This window comes from Diabrotica virgifera, chromosome 1 (assembly GCF_917563875.1).
Source record: "Diabrotica virgifera virgifera chromosome 1, PGI_DIABVI_V3a".
Taxonomy (NCBI): Eukaryota; Metazoa; Arthropoda; class Insecta; order Coleoptera; family Chrysomelidae; genus Diabrotica; species Diabrotica virgifera.
This window is the reverse complement of record NC_065443.1, coordinates 140,310,086-140,335,711: the sequence shown is the minus strand read 5'-3', so window position 1 is coordinate 140,335,711 and position 25,626 is coordinate 140,310,086. Positions and strand designations below refer to the sequence as shown.

At 32.4% G+C, this 25,626-nt stretch overlaps 1 protein-coding gene across 1 annotated transcript in view; it reads left to right on the top strand.

Annotated features, from left to right (window-relative positions):
- Positions 1 to 25,626, top strand: part of LOC126891709 (UDP-glucosyltransferase 2-like) — a 61,712-nt gene that overhangs the window by 18,943 nt on the left and 17,143 nt on the right. Inside the window, exon 3 of the mRNA XM_050660974.1 lies at positions 10,967 to 11,139. Within this exon, the coding sequence (XP_050516931.1) occupies positions 10,967 to 11,139 (173 nt within the window). The remainder of the gene's footprint in view (positions 1 to 10,966; positions 11,140 to 25,626) is intronic.

Here is a 25,626-nt window from a genome sequence, read left to right as displayed (position 1 = left end):
CCTGTTGATCGCTACTGTATCACCTTAAACAATGAAAGTAAAAAATAAAATCAGATTCTATCGTCTAGAGTAGATTTAATTTCTTTAAACTGAGTTTTAATTGATTAAAGGACGTGGGGCCAAAATGATCCCTTCCGGCATTCTAGGTAGGTAAGCTAAGCCCGACTTTCTAGTGTTAATGCTTGTGCTTGTACTTTAACACAATGGTAATAAACAACACTTATACTACCTATTCACTTTTATTTTCCATAGTAAATATACACACAACTCAATAATGTCTCTTCAAAAACTGTATCAAACTCCAAAGTAAACAAAATGGTATATACTTTTATATGAGACAGGAGAAATGTCATTACAAAATATTACGATATGACGTCACAAGACAAGGGTTGCTTTTTGGATCGTTTGGAATGATCTAAATACACAGAAGATTTTTAATTTTTACATCGTTATAAATTATTATAAGTTTTTGAGGCGTGAAATTTGGAAAATCTTATTATTTTTAAACTAAACTCATTATTATGTAATAAAACAAAAATGTGTAAGTTCTCTATTAGCATCCCAAATGAAATTAATCATTACCGCTCCACAAGTTACTTTACTTATTTACCTACACTGTTACTAATAAACCAAGTATAAAAGTTATACTGAGAATATATCAGGTATAGGCAAAATCACTACCAATAAACATGGAATAACTTAGATATAGGTTATACTTGGTATAAAAATTTAGTATAAGTTTATACCGACCCACACCCTTGTTTAAGTCTGGTATAACCTATTTTATGAATGTCAATGTCATCAGAGGCAAAAATTTATTATCTTTTGATTTGTTTTGTGAGTAATTATAATATAATAATATAAAATGTCATAAAAATCACATTTTTAAAACAGTTTGAAATTTAAAAAAGAATCCATTTATCCATACAATAGCAGTTAAATATTGCATTGTTAGTCAGCTCTTAGCTATCCTGAAAATTTCAAGTACCTAGTTAGTCTAGAATTCTAGAACTATTGTTAAAATGGATTACAAAATTTGCGGAGTCCGTGACACCAACCAAGCCAAGTATATAAAAAGGTTTTAAAAATATGTGTTTAAGGGGTGTTGCGGCTGTCAAAGAAGTTGATAATTTAATTAACATGATAGATAATACACGAAAAGGAAACTTCAAAGATAGAATAAATCCCTTTTCACAATACACCGATAAGGATAAGGAATTCAGAATTAAATATCAGTTTTTCTAAAGATGGTGTAAGGTTTTTAGAAAACTTAATAGGTGATTCACTTTGAATTTGATATTGCATGAAAAGTTGAGTCAAACAGTCCATAGAATGCACAAAAAATTTAAAATGATTCGTCAATTAGTTTAAATTTTATTCAATTTGTTTATCCCAAAGTGCTTTTTTTGCAATGTTATTGTTCAGAAAATAATAATGATTACAGCAATTCTGTGGAAACCAGATGACAAAAGAATACTGGTATTTTAAACGTATTTAAAAAAATCAATCAATATTAAAAGCTCATTTTTATCATTCCGAAAACATTTTACAAAAGTAGAGTCAATTTTGGCTTATAAACAATTTGAATAACTCTGTTAATACTGACTGTGGATTAAATCTACTTTGGTATTTGAAAAGCTCTCATTTTTACACGGATTTAAAAAAAACATTTCGCCTAGGTTAATTTGGTTTGTCAGTTACAGTGAAAAATCAAAAGTGACATATTTGACACAATATATCATTGTTCTATGCATTTTTGCAGAAGATTGCGACGTTGCCAAACTATTATTTCGGAATAAAGTTGGAATACTTATATCTAACTTATACAGAGTTTATTAGTAACAAATTATTTTCGTACTATATCCACCTTATACTTAGAATAACTATTCTAGATATAAATACGGAATAACCTTAGAATACGAGTGTTTTATTAGTAACAGTGCTAGTGTTTATATGATCTGTAAGTTTAATCGGTTCAAAGGGATGCTCGATATACATCGATGTATCGAAAAACATCGATATTTACCATTCGATGCATCGAATCAATCCGATACATCGGATACAGTGAATATTTATGATATATCGATGTATTTTTTTCGATGCATCGAATAAACTAGTCATCCCAGCAAACAGACCGACGTGTTAATTACGTGAATTTTGGGTACATTTGTCACCAATATACGTAAATTGCTTACGTGAATTTCACGTGAAAATTTGGTTGGAATGTCACATTGAAAATACGTCTTTAAATTACGTGAATAACTCGTCTTCAAGAGACGTGTTATTTACCTTAAATAGCAATAAAATCTTTCGGGAAATTCACGTTGCAAATACGTGTTGATTAACGTATCTTTTAGGGAATGTATATAATATTAGTATTCACGTGAAAGATACGTCCTCGGTTCACGTAAATAATTCGACCTTAATTAACTTATGAATCACGTAATTATTATCCTCATAATATGATATAAATAAAACAAGCATATAAAGTATTAACAATGTATTTATTTACTAGAATTTAGAGACTTTAAAACATTTGTCCTGTATAATTATTATACAAGATAATGAATCAAAGATGGTACCGACCTAAAGACACATTAAAAAATTTGCCAACAAAAAACACAACACAGGTCACTTTTTATTTCGAGGAGGACACTTCGACACTTTCTTGTTTTTTCTAATTGCATCATGGCACTTCAACCCTCGAGCAGTGAGGTAAACGTTAATACGAAAGACATTACTATAAATAAACCCGCCTAAAATAAAACGAGGGAAATAAAGCTCTTCACGTTTCACTTTTTGTTGTGAGAAGCCTTCAGAAGCCAGAGACTGGCAGAGACGCCCAGAGAAGCTGCTATTAGAGGTAATGATCATCGATTATAAAAATCGATTATTTTTAAATTACAGTTAAACTATTCTACTTACTTTAAATTAGTATTACGAATTTTCTTTTTGTTTTTAAATTTCTTCTACTATTAACTAATTGGTCTTACTAAAATTCTATTTCATTATCAGAATAATATAAAAAAAATAACCCTATCGAAACGTATCTATTATTCGATAAATCGATTAATTTAGCTTTCGAACCAACTATGTTAGTCACGTGATGGTATTTGAAGGAGGAGAAAGGCTTGGTAGTACTTCATCACCGCGCGCGATTTGAAAATAAGACTCAATATCATTTTAGCTCCTGTGATATTTTTAAAGAAAAAAATAGCTTCAAATCAAGGTTGGATTGAAATAGTTATGCTAAATGATCTTAAAAGCGAAATCATAAACTTTTTGTTTAAATATTGGTATTATTTACATTACTTTTACGTGAAATACATCTAATTTTTCGACGTCCATAAAATACAATGAGTAAAATTCAAGCGATACGTATTTAACCAACACCGTTGTAAAATTTTGTTTCCAAAATATTCCTCAAAATTTAACCAAAGGAAGTTATTTCTGTTTCGTGATTATTACGTGAAATAAACGTACCTTTGCGATGTAACCAAAATTCACAAATATTATAAAAAACATGTACTATATTCGTCATTATGATTTTATATTATTCTAATGTCAAACATGTATCAAGAAAGCACTAATATATAGGTGAATGATTTGGCACTAAAATACGTTTTTTCCCTTCAAAAATCACCGAGTTACGTATTCGTTGAAATTTGCCGTAAATTTAACGTAATTATCACGTAATTGGGCTCAAGTCTGTTTGCTGGGATATTCAAGTCATCTTTTCCAACCAATCATCTCTTTGTTTCATTCTGTTTTAGCTCAAGAGCAGAGTTGTTTTAGTCTTCTTTTTTTCTCTCCTGCCTTATCCATTGCGGATAATGGCATTAACTACCTCTTCTTCTCTCATTTTTCTAACTTCAAACCCGTTTTCATTCAACATGGCGGCTGCGCATGCGCGTGTCACATAATAATTGACACGCGCACGCGCATCTATCGAAAAACATCGATGCAAGCTTTCCGATTGATGCATCGCAAAAAACATCGATATATATTTGAAATGAACACCCCTACGGGGGCCGCCAAAGAGCTTATTTTTGAAAGGGCTGTAGTTAAAACGTTTTAAACGAGTCACTAAGCAGGGTTGTATGCAAATTTTAAACAGTCATATCTTAACCAATTTCTATCTTACAGAAAAACAAAAAATCTAAAATGTTCAGAAAAGCCAAACCTATATTTATTTACTGTTTGAGATTTTTGGTATCAATATACTAAAATCAAAATAAAGATCCACTAGAAGTAAACAAACTAAGACATGTTGAATGTTATGATGAGCACTCCCGAATCATGATGAGTGTTCTTTGTCACATTCAACGTGTCTTGGTTTGTTTATTTCTAGTGCATCTTTATTGTGATTTTAGTATAGTACTTTTTAATTTGTTTTGAAAAAAATTATCTTTTCTAATTAAAAAAAATTACTATAAAATCAATTTTTTTCAAAACTAAGCCCTTTGAACCGATGCGCGATGTAACTTACAGATCATACAGTGCACTGGAATAAACGTTACCTGCCCTATTAACTTATTTATTTTTAGCACATGAGCGAAACACTCGGACAGGTCGATTTTTAAAAGAATCATAGTATATTAACGCACCAATGTTTCGAACTTTACACGATCCCTTTTCAGGTGACAGGCATCATTTTGATTTTTTTTAACTGGAAAAGTACATCATGTTACACCTCATTTAAAAGCTTTTAAAATACTGATTACAAAAATTTATAATACTGTAATCTTTTGAGAGCGTGGGTGAAACATTTCAGTCGAATTATTTTTAAATGCATTTATTTTTTTCGAATCCTGAAGTATTTTTGAAAAATTTAAGCACATAATGAAAGACACAGTTTTATCAAGGGTCTAAAGTCCCCGAGAACTTCTATAAAATAAACATTTAGTTTATTCTAAGGGACTTTAAGCCCTCAGAAATAATGTAATTTTTCATTCTGGTTTTAAATTGTTCTAAAATGCTTATTAGTTTTCTTAGGATTCGAAAAAAATTAATGCATTTAAAAAGAATTCTGCCGAAATATTGCGGCTACGCTCTCAAAAAGAATTTAAGTATTATAAATTTTTGTAATCAATATTTCAAAAGCTTTTAAATGAGGTGATGTATTTTTCATTAAAAAAAAACAAAGCTATGCCTCTCACCTGAAGGGGGATCGCGTAAAGTTCGAAACATTGATGCTATAATAAACTTTGATTCTTTTAAAAATCGACCTATTCGAGCATTTTGCTAATGTGCTAAAAACTAATAAGTTAATAGGGTGGGGGGGGGGGGGGGGTAACACTTATTCCAGCGCACTGTATAAGCAATACATAAGTAAAGTAACTTGTGAAGCAGTCACGATTAATTTATTTTGGGATGTCAATTAAGGTGCGATTTTCACGTTTTTTTTTACAAAAGAAAAGTAACCAACTTTATTTTGAGCGTAACTTGTTTATTTTTGATTCTAGAATCTTTTTTAAAACAAAAAAATGAAGCTTTTTTCAACACTTTAATAGAATTGTGATGAGAGGTGCTGCATTTTTGGGTTATTTTACGTTGAAATATCCGATTTGGTATTTGACGATTGAACTTTTCATTACGTACAACTTTGGTTCTACTGGATCTACAGACTTCATACATACACCATTTTTTTTTCAATTTTTTATAAGCTATATTTTGTTAGCAATACTTTTTCGATAAAATACTTTACTTTTTGAATTGTTTGTGAAAAACCGTCTATACCTCGGATTTTAAATAGGAGGAGTAATTCAAATTTACCGCACCGTAATGCTTGTTTGTAATTGGTCCAACCACAAGCAAGTTTGCTCCACTAAATTATAAAATTTTGACACTATTAACATTTTTTGTGAAATTTTGACATTAATGGCATTTAATATTCATAGGTTAATTAAGTTATATCGACGATTTTTTGTATTTCCGCCATATTCTACATTTATATAAAAACAGTTGTTTTAGGCCGACATGATCAACAAAAAAAAAGATGAATCTGGTTATTTTTCAAGTGACACTATTCGGTGTGAATCTGTCTTTTGTATATACTCCTCTTATTTAAAAAATTAACCATACCAACATAATTAGCATATTCACTCACAAATAATATAACTCGAAAAGTGTTGACTTAGGAAAAAAACTCTATAGAACAAAATTTGCTTAGAATTAGTCAGTTTATCCACTTCCGGACTTATTTTAAACGTACGTTTTTTCCCACCCCCAGAACGGGTGGTATCCACCCCCAGAGCAAAAGTGTACATCGGCACAATATCACTTTTTTCTTTGACATGTTAGCTATGTGTGTACCACATAATATCATGTCAATCCAAGCGGTTCTTTAAAATTCAGAAGTTTTGCAATATTTTACCGTCACTGAATGGACTATTATCATAATCTATTTTTTGACAACGCCTCATATCAAACTTTCAGTGAAAATCTTCATGTAATGGGAACAGATGGAAAACGTTGTAGTTAAAGTAAATTGTGATAAGATTATTGTTTAAATAGTGATGATATTTATTATTATTTAGTGTGTGCGAGTAAGATATTTCGTATTTTCTAGCTAGAAAACTTACGCTAAAAAGTGTGTGAAAAATAAGAATTTACCGGGACCTATCGTGTGGTCCTAACTTTCATCATACAACTAATCTATCGGCAGAATCTATTTCGCCCGCGAAATTCCAATCTAATTAGTTACAGATCCTTTGAGTTGTATAATGTTTTTTATTATATATTATAACAGCACTGCAGGCATCAGGAGCCCATGGCTGTCTTTCTGCACTTTACTCTGTCCAGGGCAGCCGCAGCTGTCTTCCAATTTACAACGCCTGCTCCTTCTTCTTTCCTCGCCTCTTAACAATATACTCTTTGTCCATCGGCCCCTGACATCTTTTCCACATGTCTCAGCTAGCGAAGTCTTCTAGTTTTAACCATACGGCTGATTACTGGCTTCCCAAAAAGTTGTTTAACTTCCGAATTCGTCCGTCTTCTCCATTCATTCTCTCCCACTTTCACACCACCGAAAATGTTTCTCAGCACGCGCCGGCGCCGTTCCCATCTTTCCAATGCATTTTCTTCTCTCTTATTCAGAACCCAACACTCACTAGTATACAGTACTGTAGGTTGTATCCAGGGCCACATTTAGGTCAATTGACGCCCTAGGAAATTCTCTAGTAGCCGCCCTTCAAACATGTACCATTTATGCGAAAAAAAAAATTGCAAGCAGAATATTTTATTTAAATAAGAATAAACTAAAAATGGATTTAAACTACGATGTTTATATTATACATATAACAGAAAAAATTGTCACTCCAATTCGATCACATAATAGATTTCTTTCTTGATTTTTTTTGCAAGATCATCTATAATGTCGTTATAATTTATCGCCTTTGATACGTCACTTTCTATTGACATAATCGAGAAATTGTTAAGACGTTCTTGCGTCATACTTGATCGGAAATTATTTTTAATTCTGGACATATTCGAAAATGACCTTTCAGCGGACACGTTAGCACATGGGATGCACAAATAAATGCGCAAAGCAATGTCAAAATTAGGGAAAATATCTTTCAATCCACTCTTCTTTAAATATTTAGATATGCCAATTGCTGATTTTATTGTGATATCCAAATGACCCTTTAAGTGAATGCATTCATATATGAATGATGTATCTAAGTCGTCTTTATAAATTTGTATCAGATTTTCAGCTTCTTTAATAATTTCTTCATTGTTTAGTTTTGGCAAATCTGATATAACACGAAAAGGTTGATAAATAAGTCGATAAGATTCCAGAGGTCTGTTCAGGTCTTTTTTCAAAGTGTCGATTATAATATAGAATGTTTGGATTTTCATCTCATCACTAGCTGAAAAGTTTAGTTCATCATCGACCACCTCGTCAAATTGATTATTTCTTTTTCTCTTTATTATTTTTTATATGTTTTATTTGAGCACACCTAACAAATGCTGGCTGATCAACATGAGGCACGTCTGGTGTCGAATCAACTATTATAGAATAGTATTTTTCTTGCTTTACTTCGCCAACAATCGTTCATCATACTTTTCTTCCCATCAAAATTATTAGTTCCTCGCATATAGTGCTTGACAGATAATTACAGTTCCCTTGACCAATATTTCCAAATTTAGTAAGGTGCTCGCGTAAAAAAGGATCAAATTCTGCTATGTTGTCTGTAACCTAAAAAGTTGCCATTTTGAACTGATCCTATAACTGAAATTTCTCCTCTAATGGCAAGTCCCCAGGCGTGCGGTCCATGGAAGCGGGGGAAGCGCCGCTTCCCTATTTATTCGTCGATATAAGAAAATATATTATTAATTAATATTTAATAATAAAATTTTTTCCCTAATCCAAATAATCTACATATTTCCTAGCCAATAGGCATCGAAAAATATTAAAAATTAATCGCGTACGAACGAACTCAATATGCACACAATTCAACTATTTGGTCCACTCCTGGCAGAAGCGCATCTCAAAATCGCCGCTTGTCATGCAGTTGCCCCTTTTAAAATTGGTCAGGGTTCAATGACCGCACCCACTAGTCGCGCGAATTTTGGTATGCCATGGAAGCGCTCGTCGTATCACCTTCCCGAAAGTGAGATGCTCCGACTGTTACTGCTGCTAAGGGGTGCTTAGATATTACATACATTCGCTTAAAGAATATTTCGATTTAAATTTTTTGCAGAGATATTTCCTTTTACTGATCTTTTATTTGACATTTTACAGAAATCAAATGGTATTGCATTTTGTATAAGACAAATTGATGACTTTATTAATACGATAATTAAAAAAACGAGAGCAGTTTAAAAATATTTGGGATAAAACTGAACATATGGGGTTTGAACATGAAAGAAAAATGATGAAGATTGATAATTTCGAAGACAGAGAGACAGAGAAAACAGAGGAAACAAAGAGACCTTTTGATAATATTCTACAACAAATGAATTCTAGCTTTCAAAATTTTAATGATTTAAAATTTGTAGAATTATATATAATCTTAATATTTCTAATTATAATTCATCAAAATTTCCCACAGAGGAATTTATGTCATTACGATTAAATAATGAAAATTTTTTGATATCCCAGCTTTGCATTCTCAGTTAAGTATCATTTATGAAACAACTGACATGAATGATAAAGAAATACCCAGAAATCTGGGATTTCTTTATAACTACTGGTTTAAACAAGTCGCTGTGTGAAGTGGTCAAGTTGTGTGAATTAGTACTACTAACTATCCCAACCACAAGTGCATCAGTTGAACGAAGTTTTGCAGTATTAAGATGCATTAAAAGTTTCAAATTAAGAGTTTAAAAGAAATTCAACAAGCGAAGACAGACTTTGAAAGTTAGCCCTATTATCCATTAAAAAAGACTGCATTCAACAATTATCAGAAGTTGATAGGAGAATAGACCTCGAGTATAAATAAGTTTCATTTTAGTTTCATTCTTCTTTAGAAAACCAAGCCCGGCGCGAGGACTCAAGGTCCGAGCTAGCAATACAGATCAATGATAGGTCACTAGTCACTAGAAATAGCGAGAATAGAGTGCCTCACGCATTCACGCGTCACGGATTTAGTGTGTGAGTCCTTGTACGCAGGACGTCTCACATAATTAAGTACTTTGCTGATAGAGAGCCCCTGCGCATCAGAGTGTTATCAGGTGGAAAGTTGCTCGACCCTCGACCCTTAAGAAAATATTTTTATATCCTTATTGAATCGCTTCCCCTTTCGAAAAAGTCACCGCACGCCACTGCAAGTCCCTTTGTGGTCAGTGTAATTATTGTTGTAACAACACGTTGCAGAACGTTGCGCCAGTACTGTACTTCGTTTCTGAATGTACTTGTAATGGAATAGTCTATTCTGGTTTTTAATTTACCGCGATTGACTAAACTCAAGATATTTGCCGTGTAGTCCTTTGATTCTTCATGTTGTTTTAATCTGACGCCAGCATTCTTCCAGTAATTGAAACCTGTAGTGAAAGAAGTTGGTTGCACCTGAAATAGACGGCAAGGAATAAAAAATACACTTTTTCGATGTAGAAAGCCAATTCCTGAACTTCATTTCACCGTTCAAAATTTTTCTGAAAAATTATTACTTGTTAGGGATCTGTTATTCCAGTCGAATGTTATTTGATTTTAATTTTTATATACAAATATTTTTTGTACAGTATTTTTGCCACCTTCTGCCATAATTTGCCGCCCTAGGCAACTGCCTATATTGCCAAATGGATAAAGCAGGCCTGGTTGTATCATCGTATTATATAACCGCAATTTTGCTGCTTTTGAGATAAGACTACTTTTTAAAAGTTTGCTCAATGCTCCCTTCTCGTCATCCCTTCGTAATTGTTTTTTTCAATTTTTGGAACTTCATCTCCTTTCTCTGTTACAGTCATCCCTAGGTATTCAAATTCTTTCACTTTCTCGAAACAATATTCTTTTCCGTCGTTATTTATCCTAATTTTCAAAACCTGTTCTTCATTTGCTGTATCTCTCATTTCCATAAATTTTGTTTTGTTTTCGTTAATTGTTAGACCGTACTGCTTAGCTTCTCTTTCAAAAAGGTTAAATCCTTTTAACAGTTCTCTTTTTTTCTTGTTATCAATACTATAGGTTTGTTCCAAGACAACGAAATACCGTCATGAAACGATCACGAAACTGCGCAGTAAACAAAATAACCCATGGAACGTATTATTTTGCTCCCTGCGCGCAGTTTCGTGATAGTTTCATGACGGTTTTCGTTGTCTTGGAACAAACCTTATGTCGTCTGCATTATGCAACTACCTAAGTTCATCTATCACGATCGTACCTTGCGTTATTTTATAGTGTTTAGTTGAAAATATTTCTTTATTAGTAAACCACATAGTACGAAATATATCTGCTAATCGACTGAGACACCTAGCCGACAGCTAGCTCTTATTCTTCTCATTGTTTTATTTATATTTTTTTCAGGTTTAGCAAAAGAAATATTTGGAGAACAAATAGACTCTTTAGATTCTCTTGAGAATCTTATTTCTCTACTTTTGTGTAATTTAATGCAAGGTTTTAGCCATCCACAACCTCTATCTCCAAACATAATTCCAGTAGGTGGTTTACACATCAAACCAGCAAAAACACTGCCAGAGGTAAGCAATCTTGTGTCTTATTTTGTTTTCTCTGGTAACCTACTAAACCTTTTTTAATTGAACATAATGTTTAACAAAAACGAGACATTTTTTAATACAAAAAGTTTATTTGATAAAAAAAACTAACAAATGAGCCTAAATAATTTGCAAGTAAACATAGAAAAAACTAGGTTAGGCTAATAATAGAAGCAGGGCCGTCTTAAGCATACACGGCGCCGGGGTGCAAGACTCAACTTTGCGCCCCCTTTTGTCAGAAGATTATATACTTAGGAATATAGGTTATAAGTACGCTAAAATTAAAACTAAATATGTTTGCTTTCTTTATTTATATATTAAAAAAACATGGTTTCAGTATTCAAAAAAGATAAATCTTTTAACACTATTTATTAAAGTCAACTTTTCTAGCTTTTAAGTTGCCAAAAGTTTTTATTACTTCGGTGATATCTAATTTACGTGCTTTTCTATACTTATTAAAGACAGGTTTGTTAATCTGTCTTGACCCATTGTTGAGCGCAGATAATTTTTGATCAATTTAAGTTTAGAAAAAGACCTTTCTCCTTCAGCTAGTGTTACTGGAAGTGTTAAATATATCCTTAGACATGTAGAAAGTCAATTATTAGAGTATAATATAACTTAAAATATCGAGTGGAGTTGTGTCTTTATTTATAAAAAATATTGGTAACAATTCTAAGGTTTTTTTCTCTCTCGTATTTGCCCCATTATCATACCCTTGGCCTCGTAAATCATCTAAATCAATATTCATTCATTTCAAAAATTCTAACAAATAATTTGCTAATCCTTGTCCCGTAGTATCAACTATCAGTAACCAGTAAAAAACCTAGAAAATGCAACTAACAATGCAAATCTAACTTCGGCAAGCTTTGTTGACGAATTGAGATAAACGAACCTAAACACAATAGTAAGTTGTTCCTTGAGTGAAATATCAGGTGTGCAATCTAAAATTATAGAATAATATTTAGATTGTTTTAACAGATCAACAATAATTGTGCATTTAATTTTTTCACCAATTACACTTCATCAATTCATTTTAAATATTATGTCCAAGATAATGGGGCATACGATGCTGAACACTTTGAATTCGAGCAATGTGTTCCGTCAGCGTATTATCAAAATTGGTAATACATTCTATAATTTTTAAAAAGTTACCGTTATCCGATTCATACAACCTTTGACTGGTTCCTCTTAATGGTAAATTTGGTGTCCTAAAAATGTTAATATTTCGATAATTCTTTCTAAAACCGCCGTCCACCTTTTTCTTTTGCGTTCAACTGCTGCTTGATTGACAGAGAGTCTATTGTATGGCTAATAGTAGGTAAGTCTTTTTTTAGACATAAATAGTTTTTTACATAAATTAAGTGACCAAAACTTTTCTCGTGTCTTTTAAATATCTCGAAATGTATCCAGTCTTTGAAACCAATGTGGGTATTAAAAGCAGTGACATTGGCATTGAAAAGCTTACAGTAAAAACAAAATACAGAATCACTATTAGATACAGAATATATATAAGACAATCTCCTTTGATAATTTCGTTTATTTTTTAAACTTTTTGTATAATAGGTATCTGCAAGGGCCTGTTATTGCTATCTACAGGATACTTAGATCTTTTAATTTGCACTGGTCCATGTTCTGTTAGAAATAATCTTAATTTATCTGGTATTACTTAAAATAGTGTACCTACGCGTCACCTTCTTGAAATTATGTCAGAATAATCTAAATGGGTTTCATATTCCATTTGTACTTATATCGTAGGTGTAGTAAGCATTAATAGCCTTTGTAAAAAATACCGAAAGTGCACTTGTACATGTTTGTTATTTGTAGTTTTTTAAGGACAAGCGCAAATTTGAGCCTAGCAAGTGTTCGGCTTGCGCCCCTTGAACTTGGCGCCCGGGTGAGTCGCACCCCTTACACCCCCGGATTAGGACGGCCCTGAATAGAAGGTAACCCCAAACGAACAGAAAGGGAAAAATCTATCCTCGTTTTTAAACTAGGAGGAGCAATTCAAATTCACAGCGGTGTAATGCTTGTTTGTAATTGGAAAAACCGCAGGCAAGTTTACTCCACTACACTATGAAAATTTGACACTATTGACATTTATGACATTTGACACTATTTACACTTAAAATTCAGAGGTTAATTAAGTTATATCGGCGACTTTTTTATTTTCTGTGTTATTCCTTTAATTTTAAGATTTTTTATCTGTATTTATATAAAAAAACAGTTATTTTTAGAACTCTTTAGAGGCGTACTAATAGCACAAAATATTACAGATCTACAAAGAATTGTACTAGATAAGGTTTTGCAACAAGTGAAGAATTTGGTCTGTCACTAAATAGAAAGAAAACAAAAATCATGGTTACATCAAAGAAAAATGTTAGATACATCAATCTACACGTAAATAATATGACGATAAAACGAGTTCAGAATTATAACTATTTAGGGACAAACATTAATGAAACAATCGATTATACCAAATAACTCAGAGTTAGAATAGAAAAGGCTAGAAGTGCATTCAATAATATGAAGCAAAAATATTATGTAGTAGAGACCTCAGCCTAAATCTTAGAAAACGAGTACATACTAAAGTGTTATGTATTTTCTGTCCTTTTGTATGGTGTGGAGACATGGACTCTTAATAAACAATGTCTCAATAGATTGGAAACATTTGAAATGTGGACATATAGAAGAATGCTGAGAATTTCCCGACAGACAGAATATCCAATGAAGAAGTACTAAGAAGAATAGAGAACAGCAGGGAGATACTGGATTCCATCAAAATACGAAAACTGCATTACTTGGGTTATATAACAAGAGGTGACAGATATGAACTAAAATTAATAGTGCAGGGAAAGTTTCAAGGAAGGCGCGCAGCATAGGTAGAAGAAAAATGTCCTGGCTGAGAAACCTCAGAGAATGGTTTGGATGCAGCTCAACTGAACTCTTTTGGGCTGTAGTGTGAAAAGTTAGAATAGCAATGATAATTTACAACCTTGGTCCCGGAGATGGCACGTAAAGAAGAAGAAGCCACGTATTAGTAATATAATATTTTATGGATTACCGTCGAAGGCCAAATTGATCAACCAAAATAGAAGATGTGTCTGGTTATTTTTCTAGTGACATTATTGGGTGTGGATTTGCTTTTGAGTTTACTCCTCCTAGTTTAAAAATAGGGTATAGTTGTATAGAAAGTGTGTAAACAAAAATGTGTTTTTTCTAACAATTTCGTAAATAGAAAATATGTTTATAATTAAAAATAATTTTTTCTACGAGCGTGCAAAAATGTCTACTTTCGCGCACGCATTTTAGTTTTAGAAAGTTTTACTTTTCCGCACGCGTGTTACTTTTCCGCACGCGGTTTACTTTTCCGCACGCGGTTTTTACTTTTCCGCACGCGTATCCACCGTCATGGAAACCAAGATCGTCGTCATGCTAACTAATTATATTGAGAGTTTGGTTTTGACAACATTGTCAAAGAATTAAGTCAACTTTTTAACAATTTTATTATTATCAAATACAAAATATGTAATTTTAATTATATTTATTTATTATTTACAATGTTTATATTGAACGTACAACTGAATCCTACGCTTTTTTCTTCAAATATGCTGTTAACTTAAAATAATCGCCTATATTGACATTTTTTCAATTTTTAATACTGACTTGAGCATGGAATAGCGGGACCACAAAGTATTTGGTTTGCAGATTTTGGATAGACTAATAAAATAAGCCAAAAACACTTCTTCAAGCTATTTACACTTTTTTCTTTACACCAACTCATAAAAATATTGTATTCTTTCTTGTACCTGTTTGCTGATTTTTCCGGTAACAAATTAAGATAATTGACAACGTCGAGGATAGATGGAGGTAGTTCTTCGTCACTTGATGCCATCGAAATCACTGAATTATTTTTTAATTAGTAAAGATAAATTTTAAAGTGTGTGACGTGCTTCTTGACAATAATTGCTTTGTTTGACATCGTTGCTATGCCTTTAAAATAATAAAACCTGTACATAACAGGTATTTAGGCACCGCATTGAATTTAATTCGGTGTTATTAGATCGTCGTTATGCTAACCAATTATATGGAAAGTTTGGTTTTGACAACCTTGTCAAAGATTTAATTTGTGTATGTATTTTTATATTAATTCAAGATTTGGTCATTTTTAAATGCTCGTAGAAAAAATATTGTTCCTAACTCTTGCAGAAAGTCTCTTTTCCGCACTCGACTGCTTGCCGAACTCCGCTTCGCTTCGTTCGGCAAACTGCAATCGCGTGTGGAAAAGTATGACTTTCTGCACTTGTTAGGAAAATAACTATTAAAACATTCTTATTTACAACAATAAAAACTATTTTTCAACATTTTCTCTGCGATAAAGTTGAAAATTTAAGTTTTATTTGTGCAGTACCTAATGCAAAACATCTTAATAACTTAATACATCTTAATAACTATAAATTTAATGAAACAATTCTAAATTTATGGTAACTTACCATATTTAGATCAAACTATAACTAAATATTGGACGGTTTAAGGGGATGGGAACAAAATTTTTGACTAATGCTATTCAAATGTGTTTTAAATGTATTCATTTTGTCGAATCCTGAGAAAACTAATACGTATTTTTGAAAAGTTGAAACGCAGAATGAAAGAGTACTTTATTACCGAGGGCCGAAAGTCCATTAGAATAAATAAAAAGTTTCTTTTGAATGAAATATTTGCAATTAAAAACCACACTAAGTTTTCTCTTTTATTTTCACCCCTGTAACTTATTAAAATAAACAACCAGCTCTGTCATGGATGACCGAAATTATGTACTTATCCTTAACGTAAAGTTATCCTGCAGTTAAGTTATAATCCTCGAATTGGTGTGATGTATCATATTTAACTTAACTACTTGCGTTATTTCTTGACAGTTCTTGAGTTATCTGATATATCAACTGTCACTTTATAACGCGACGTTAAACCTCAAGTTATGAGATAACTCTGTAGTTATGTTAAGGATTGTCAGGTTAGGTTTATGTTTTGATTTGTTTTTAGATAGAAATCAAGTGAATATTTAACGTAGAACGCTGCTTCAGGTTGTCCCAGGACCTTGTGCGGCATTTTATTTTAATAAATTAAATTTAATATCAAATATAAAGCAGCACAAAATTATCAAAAACATAGACCTAAGATAACAATTAAAAACACGTAGGTAATAAAATTAAAAGAATAATAAAAATGAAAAAGAAAGCTAATAATTTAAAAATAGAAGGGTAATCCAATTTTAAAAATTATACAAAAATCAAATCGAGAGATACAAATTGAAATTTCTACATATTTATAAACATCCAAATCCAACTGTTTTATACTAAATTTACAATCAAGATGCAGTAGAAATAAACAAACCAAGACACGTTAAATGCTACTAGGAGCACTCCCGAATCGTAATTTACAATGTATTTATATACATTGTAAATCCCAAATCATGATTTCCAAAGTTTACACATTGTAAATTATGATTAGGGAGTGCTCCTAGTAGCATTTAACGTGTCTTGGTTTGTTTATTTCTACTGCATCTTGAATGTAAATTTAGTATAAATACTTCTTTCTATCTACTTTTACGATTCAACACCGAACCACACCGAACAGCGAACAGCTGTTCGGTCATCGGTAGCCGGTAGGTAGATATACCAACTTCTCGTGATTCTCTTTCTCGCTCCAACTTGTACTGATTCTACATAAGGTTCTCTTTTTAGACAACTTAATGTTTTCTTCCGTCTATAACGTCTAAGAAATAACTCATCTCATAACGGTGGATGATCCATCACACCGAATTTGCGTTTTATAGTTATGAAGATAGCTGTATGAAGGCCATGGGTACATAATTCGCAAATATTTTACGGCTATCCCTACTTTTTCTGTCTTTACACGGCAAATTACGTGTAGTAAAATTCACACTGGTATGGATATGTAAACATTACTAGAATGTCATTCTACTTGAAAATGTCATCACTAACTTAAAGAGATGGCTTTTGAATGTTCTTGGATAACAGTGATTTGTATAATTGCAAATTATTAATCCAGTTAATAAATGTGATAATGTTTTCACTAACTATGTATTCAGTGATTGTAATCATTTATATGTACAACAAAAACTAATGCTCAATCGAGAAAAGAGGAAAAGTGTTAAAGTGATTTTTTAATAATATATTGTAACTATGGAACGCTTACAATTTTGAACATCTTTGACAACAAAATACTTGGATCACAGAATATAATTATCCTGATGTATTCTCTGCTTGGATCTTCTACAAATAATACACAATAAATAACTTTTTATTAAGTTCACCTCTTAAATCAATTATTTATCAAATACATTATATATCAATATTATTTAATCAACAACTCAAAATTTTCCCGATGCCATGTCAAATATTTAAATATTGTCACTGATTGTCAGTGTCTGACTGACAATATTCTATTCGACTGAGTGCGTTGTAAGACAAAGATAGATTTGGAAAATATTACCACGGACACGGTGTCCATTTTTTTCGAATCCGGAAAAACTAATAAATACTTTTAAAAAATTTAAACGCAGAATGAAAGACTAAATTATTACCGAGGGCCGAAAGTCCCTTAGAATAAATAAAAAGTTTATTTTGAATGAGATATTTGAAATTAAAAATCACACTAAATTTTCTCTTAGTTTCTCACTTCTGTACAAACATTATAGAAGTTTTCAGGGACTTTCGGCCCTCGGTAAGAACGTAATCTTTCATTCTGCGTTTAAATTTTTCAAAAATACTTATTAGTTTTCTCAGGATTCCGAAAAAATGAATCCCCATTTGAATAGCATTGCAGCCGAAAATACGTACCCATCCTCTTAATGCAAACGTTAAAAATAACTTCGGTAATTCATCACACGGCTGCATATATACGTTTTCAGGGACTTTTGGCCCTCGGTAATAATGTAATCTCTCATTCTGTGTTCAAATTTTTCAAAAATATTTATAAGTTTTCTCAGGATTCGAAAAAATTAATATATTTAAAGCATATTGAAAATTTTGACATGCGTCAAAACTTTGCATTTTGCTACGTTCCCCAGTTCCCCTTAATAACTAATAATGTTGATAATTGCAAAGTATATGGCCAGCGTATCTCAGGCGGTAGTATGCTCGACTCGCCGGCAAGAACAACTAGACATTTTTAAAATGTCTATTGGCTGTGAGTTTCGACGGTAGCGCTATCTCGCGGTTTGAAACTTATACTTTTCTGATAAAATTTATGTATGTGAAATATACAAAACGAGAAAAATAGATACTTATCTAGAAAGACAGAAATTATGAACTGAAATATTATTGTTACCTGATTACTAAACGAATACACAGAATTAATAGTAAAATTAATTATGTTTTTTTATTTTATTCATTATAATTATAATATTTAATATATAAGTTAGTGAGACTGGATGACTGCTTACGCAAGAGACCATTGAGAAAAAGAATAAGTTTATATGAATTATTTAACATTTTAAAGGTTACCTCTGTTTATTTTTGTGTGCTTACTGCTTTGATTATTAAAATTTGCAATTTGTATGAATTGTAATTTGTTTGAATTCTATCAAAATGGATATTAAACATTATACTGGATTCAGTCTTATTTCCCATGATATCCAATTTCAATCAGCAACACCAAAAAAGGAAAGGATTTAGTTGATACAGGACATGTACGCAATGTTTCCGAATATAATAACTGCATCCAGTACTGTTATATTCAATATTTTTACATGAATCAATACAACAGCTGCAATATCTTGTTTTCTTTTTTGAAAAATCCATATTACCCGCCATTTCAGTTTGTGAATGCACAAAACAAAACTGCCAACTGCCACTAACACAGCGTTGCCACATTTTATTTATAAAATCTACTGTAAGTTTAGCTTACTAAAATCTACTTATCAAAAACTAAAATATACTATAAAACTTTATTAATATATTTGTATATAATTTATGACTTTTTATAATAAAAATAACAGCTGACTAACTAGAAATTTTTTTTTTTTAGCTAATGCCTCGACAACTAATGGGCATTGGCATGGTGATGGTACAGTGGATTTTATCAATTAGGTAGCTAGTGTTAAGTCGACTTTACATTACATGATTTATCATGTGATTTGTCATATGATTTGGTCATGGAGTAAAATTTACATGTTTACACTGTGTGATTTGTCATATGATTTTGCCATAAGCATTGTGTTTTATCATAAGCATTGTCATGCGGTTCGTCATGGGCAAAATCATATGATAAATCACGTGATAAATCATGTAGTGTAAAGTAGACTTTATGTGTAGTGTGTGTGTTGAGTAAGTGTCTTGTTACTTTGGAAAGTCGATGTCATTGTCTTTGCAGAGACGCTAATTGTATCCGAACGTCTGCGGTCCCTCCGGTGGGTACCGATCCCCCAAGGATAGAAACTATTTTCATTTATTAATTTATAATAAACGAAAAATTCTCTACCCTGGTGAAATTCAAACTCACGACCATTCGGACCTTTCGATCCAAAAGTAGGCGCTCTTACTACTGAGCCACAGAGGGAGTTTAACTAGAAATTAATATGACTGTTTGTAAACAAAAACCAAACTTTTTTATATTTTAACTGGGGAACAAAATGACCAACTATAATTAATTTTTATCAGTTTCATATTTAATATTTATATATAATATTTTGTCATCCACTGATTTTAACATCTGCATATCTGGATCACATTCTTCAAACAATTATTTCGCATTTTACATTAGAAACACGCAAACACAACATTTGTTGTTTTGCAAAGTTACATATATTATAATTAGGCCCGGTCTTTTCACCTCCGAATAAATATTTATTAGGAAGTTTATCCGGCAGATTACATGTAAATCTGTCAAATAACCTCCGAATAACTTTTATTCGGAGGTGAAAAGACCGGGCCTTAGATATTTTAGTTTTCCATCGTTAGCTTCTAACAGGCTCACCGACCACCGAATACCAGAACTCTTCAATAACACCTGAAATAGGTACTGATTGCACTGCTACTTGAAATCTGCAAGTTTGTTACACCAGAATCCAGTTTCATTTCTGTTTAATATTCATCATCTACGTCCTGGGGCTAGATTCCGTGCACTGTAGATATCTACACTTCGCTTTCTATCATAAACTTTTGGACGGCCCAAAAACCGTCACGAAACTGCTTGTACCGTTTGTTGTGCGCATGTTCGTAATTGTATCGCCCAGTTATCGTCCCATGACGGTAATCATATATTTGTCATTTTTGTTGGTGACAGCTTGTGTGCTTTTAGTCGATCAAAGGCTCAAAAAATTTAAAGAATTAAATCCTAGTGCTCAAGTCAGTCCAACCAGCACATTATGCATTTGCCCGATTACTGAAATGATCATCACGAAACCGTCACCGAAAGATCACAATTCTTGTTGGAACAGTGGGAAGGACGATCCGATGACGATCATATTTTTGTTGGAACGGATTTTCTTTACTGCGCAGGATCGTTACCGTTTCCTGACGGTTCTCGGTCGTGTTGGAACAAACCTGGTGTTAGCGATTGTACACAGAATCCCACCCCTGAATCTTATTTTCGGTAATGACATTGGGAAATTGTAACAAAATGTCTAAAAATTAATTTAGAAATGGGGTAAATACTATTAAAAAGCAAATTTTATTTTAGTCATAAGAAAATGTTGAAATATACCAAAAATCTACTAAAAAATATTGCCTACTAGAATTTTTTAAAAAATATCAAAAATCTACCAAAATAGTAGAAATATACTAAATGTGGCAACGTTGCACTAACAGCTGTGGCGAAAACCGTCAAATCCCCTCTCCTCTACCCATGGCGCGCCATTTAAATTTATCAGATAAATGCACAAAACTGCCACTAACAGCGCTGGAGAAAGCTGTCAAATCCCCTCTACCCATCGGCTCATGGCCAATACGCTCTGAGCTTCGCTGGTGGCGCTCCTACCGGATTACTAATTCAACTTTCACCGGTAATTTTTAAATTTATTATTTAATTGTTATCGCTTAATATTTACAACGCAAAAAAGTAATTAAATTGTAATCGATTTTTTTAAGATTTTGCTAATCATTTTGAGGTTGTATTGATAAAATATGAATTTCTTACTTCGGATACTTTCACAATTATCGTGTAGATGGCGCTAAGATTAATAGATTAATTTATAATTACATATTACGGAACATTAGAAAAACTTAAATTCAGTATTTTTAAAACGTAAGTATATTTAAGGTAAAAATATATACCACAGCTTTGACCAACTAATATTTTTTATAATTAATGTTTTTACTTTTAATTTTAAATTAATCACTTTGACATTTATGTCAAATTTCCGGTAAACGTTTACAGACTTGCCACTACTGGCGCTCGCGAATTTGTAAATATCCCCTCTACGTACGAGCTCACAGCGTATAGGCCCCAGGTCGACTCAGCCTCAATAAAATGAGTATCTTGGGTAAAACCAGGGGTAATAATAGACGGTTGAAGCGTAGCAACTGGCCCTGTTACCTTCCTTGTACATTGTACACCGTAGGCCCTAGATATAGCAGACTACCCTGCTATTTTTTTTCGAATCCTTAAAAAACTAATAAGTATAAAAATAAAACTCAGAATGAAATGTTATGTTATTACCGAGGACCGAAAGTAGCTGTAATGTTTAGTTTAACAAGAATATAAAACCGCTAAACGCCGTAAAAATGAGTGGCGCATAAAATATTCCAGCTACAAAAGATCTGATATGAATATTACGTGGCGCGAAAATGGATTTTAATTTGATGCAAAACAAAATTCTAGTTTTATTTTAAAAGATTTTTCCATAATATTTGCTAAATTTGAAGTAAACGCGCCACAAAAGAGTAACTTTGATACAGTTTGAATTTTTGGGGGTATATATATTCGGATCAAGAAGAGCCAGGAGAACCGCAAATACATCAAATTAATAGTGTTGACTTAAGCTTTCAAATGGTGTTTAAGCCGTCAGAATCAGACATACACACGGCTCAGTATAGCCGAAAAACTGAAAAACTAAACTTTGAAAATTTTGGTTTTTCGACAATTACTCAACATTTCAACCTACAAATTGCGCCAATAACTTAGCGTTTATAGAAGTACACCAGACGAATTTAACGGTGTATACCTCATATCCCGGAAAATTTGAATTTTTTAGGTTATAGGCTTCATAAGTATGATAAAATCTATTTCCTGTGGGAAAAACGGTTTCTCAAGCTCAATAATTCCTGTAGTAGCTTCAATTTTCATACTTGACTTTGATTCATCAGATACTACTGGTCAATACGTTTCAAACTCATGTTTACTGATCAAAATCGGTTAAGCCGTTTAGAAGTTTTTAAGCTACAAAAGTATAATCCAATTTACGATTATTCCCGAAATGGTTTATGTAGTTGTAGTGGTTACGACGCTAAATTTGATCTGGCAACGGGCAATCCGACTTCATTTACCGGCCATCTCAATTTTTTTTCAATCTATTTCGAATAAAAAAAAATCTAGTGTACATTCGATGGACACTAGATCATTTGGGAGATAATGCAACAAAGGTGACCATTTATAAAGCTTGACGTGTAATAGAAGAACATTGCATTCAACTTCATACATTTAATTTATAAATAACTTTGAAAAACTCCTGATACAAGAATAAAAAACCACTAAACGCCGTAAAAATGAGTGGCGCATAAAATATTCCAGCTACAAAAGATCTGATATGAATATTACGTGGCGCGAAAATGGATTTTCATTTGATGCAAAACAAAATTCTAGTTTTATTTTAAAAGATTTTTCCATAATATTTGCTAAATTTGAAGTAAACGCGCCACAAAAGAGTTTCAAAATTCAAACTGTATCAAAGTTACTCTTTTGTGGCGCGTTTACTTCAAATTTAGCAAATATTATGGAAAAATCTTTTAAAATAAAACTAGAATTTTGTTTTGCATCAAATGAAAATCCATTTTCGCGCCACGTAATATTCATATCAGATCTTTTGTAGCTGGAATATTTTATGCGCCACTCATTTTTACGGCGTTTAGCGGTTTTTTATTCTTGTATCAGGAGTTTTTCAAAGTTATTTATAAATTAAATGTATGAAGTTGAATGCAATGTTCTTCTATTACACGTCAAGCTTTATAAATGGTCACCTTTGTTGCATTATCTCCCAAATGATCTAGTGTCCATCGAATGTACACTAGATTTTTTTTTATTCGAAATAGATTGAAAAAAAATTGAGATGGCCGGTAAATGAAGTCGGATTGCCCGTTGCCAGATCAAATTTAGCGTCGTAACCACTACAACTACATAAACCATTTCGGGAATAATCGTAAATTGGATTATACTTTTGTAGCTTAAAAACTTCTAAACGGCTTAACCGATTTTGATCAGTAAACATGAGTTTGAAACGTATTGACCAGTAGTATCTGATGAATCAAAGTCAAGTATGAAAATTGAAGCTACTACAGGAATTATTGAGCTTGAGAAACCGTTTTTCCCACAGGAAATAGATTTTATCATACTTATGAAGCCTATAACCTAAAAAATTCAAATTTTCCGGGATATGAGGTATACACCGTTAAATTCGTCTGGTGTACTTCTATAAACGCTAAGTTATTGGCGCAATTTGTAGGTTGAAATGTTGAGTAATTGTCGAAAAACCAAAATTTTCAAAGTTTAGTTTTTCAGTTTTTCGGCTATACTGAGCCGTGTGTATGTCTGATTCTGACGGCTTAAACACCATTTGAAAGCTTAAGTCAACACTATTAATTTGATGTATTTGCGGTTCTCCTGGCTCTTCTTGATCCGAATATATATACCCCCAAAACATATGCCGTTTTGTACCTACCAAGTCCTATAGCTGGCTTATGGGTGGTCAAAAGTCACAAACTACACCGGTTCTAAATCGGCCCTGATCCCCTCTTCAAACACAGAGGAAAAATATCAAATCGGTTTAACTTTCAAACACACATACATATATATCCAAAAACATTTTCCCTTTTTTAAATAAAAATTAAGTCACGTTTCTAAGCTCTATAACTTTTGAATGGTATAACCGATTTTCAAAATTAGACATGCGTTGGAAAGGTAATGATCAGTACTATTAGAAGCCGCAAAGGTCGGACTTAAATTTTTGAAGTTTTTGGGAGTTTTGGGTTCCAGAACGAAAAACAGACCTAAATAGGAAGGGCCGTAAAATCGACACCCTTGGACCAAAATGGATGGTTGACATATGAATGGGTGAGTCTTTTTCTGAACTTGAAGATGGGAGTTGGCACAATTTTCAATTCAGTCAGATTTAGAAAATTGAAAATTTCGTGTATATAATAGTGTCGCGTGTAGGGGGGCGTATTTCTGCGCCACTGGCGAGAACTGCCGTTCTCTGGTAATTTTTTCGATATAAAACTAACAGCTTCGATAACCAATAAATCGAAAACTATTAATTTTATCAAAAAAATGTATAATGAACATTTTTTGCTTATAATTAATATTTTTACCAGCATTTGCGGTCAAAATATAATAAAAAATTTCCACCCTCGAGATGAGGTGGCAACAACCCCATGGTAAAAGCGTCTTTCGGCATCATATAGATTTTGATCCTTGGACTATCCACTACTTATTGTCAAATTTTCAAGCAAATCTATCCATTCTGTAAAAATTGCGAAGTGAAAAATTTCAGTTCCTGGACTAATTATACTTTTGGAGCTCTATAACTTCTGAACGGTTTACCTGATGTTGATCACTAAACATGAATTTGAAACGTATTGACAAGTAGTATCTGACCAGCATCCAAGATCGAGTATTACTGAACGTATTACAGGAATTATTGAGCTTGAAAAACCGTTTTTCCCGTAAGAAATAGATTTGATTATATTTATGAAGCCTATAACTTAAAAATTCGAATTTTGCCAGATATGAGATATACACCGTTAGACGCGTCCTGAGTCCTTCTACAAACGCTCAGTTATTGGTGTAATTCGTAGGTTGAAATTTTGAGTAATTGTCGAAAAACCAAAATTTTCAAAGTTTAATTTTTCAGTTTTTTGGCTATGGCGAGCAGTGTGTATGTTTCAGCTTGATCGCTTAAGCGCCACTTGAAAGCTTAACTCAACCCTATTGATTTGGTGTATTTGCGGTTTTCCTGTCTTTCCTTGAACCTAAGATATATACGCCCAAAAAATATGCTATTTTGTATCTACCTAGTCCTCTAGCTGGCTTACTGGTAGTCAGAAGTCAAAAATTAGACCGGTTCTGAATCGGCCCTCACACCTTCTTGAAACACAGAAAAAAAAATTCAGATCGGTGTAACTTTTCCACACACATACATACATACATACATACATACATACATACATACATACATACATATCCACAAACATTTTCCATTTTTTAAATAAAAATTGAGTCATATTTCTGAGCTCGATAACT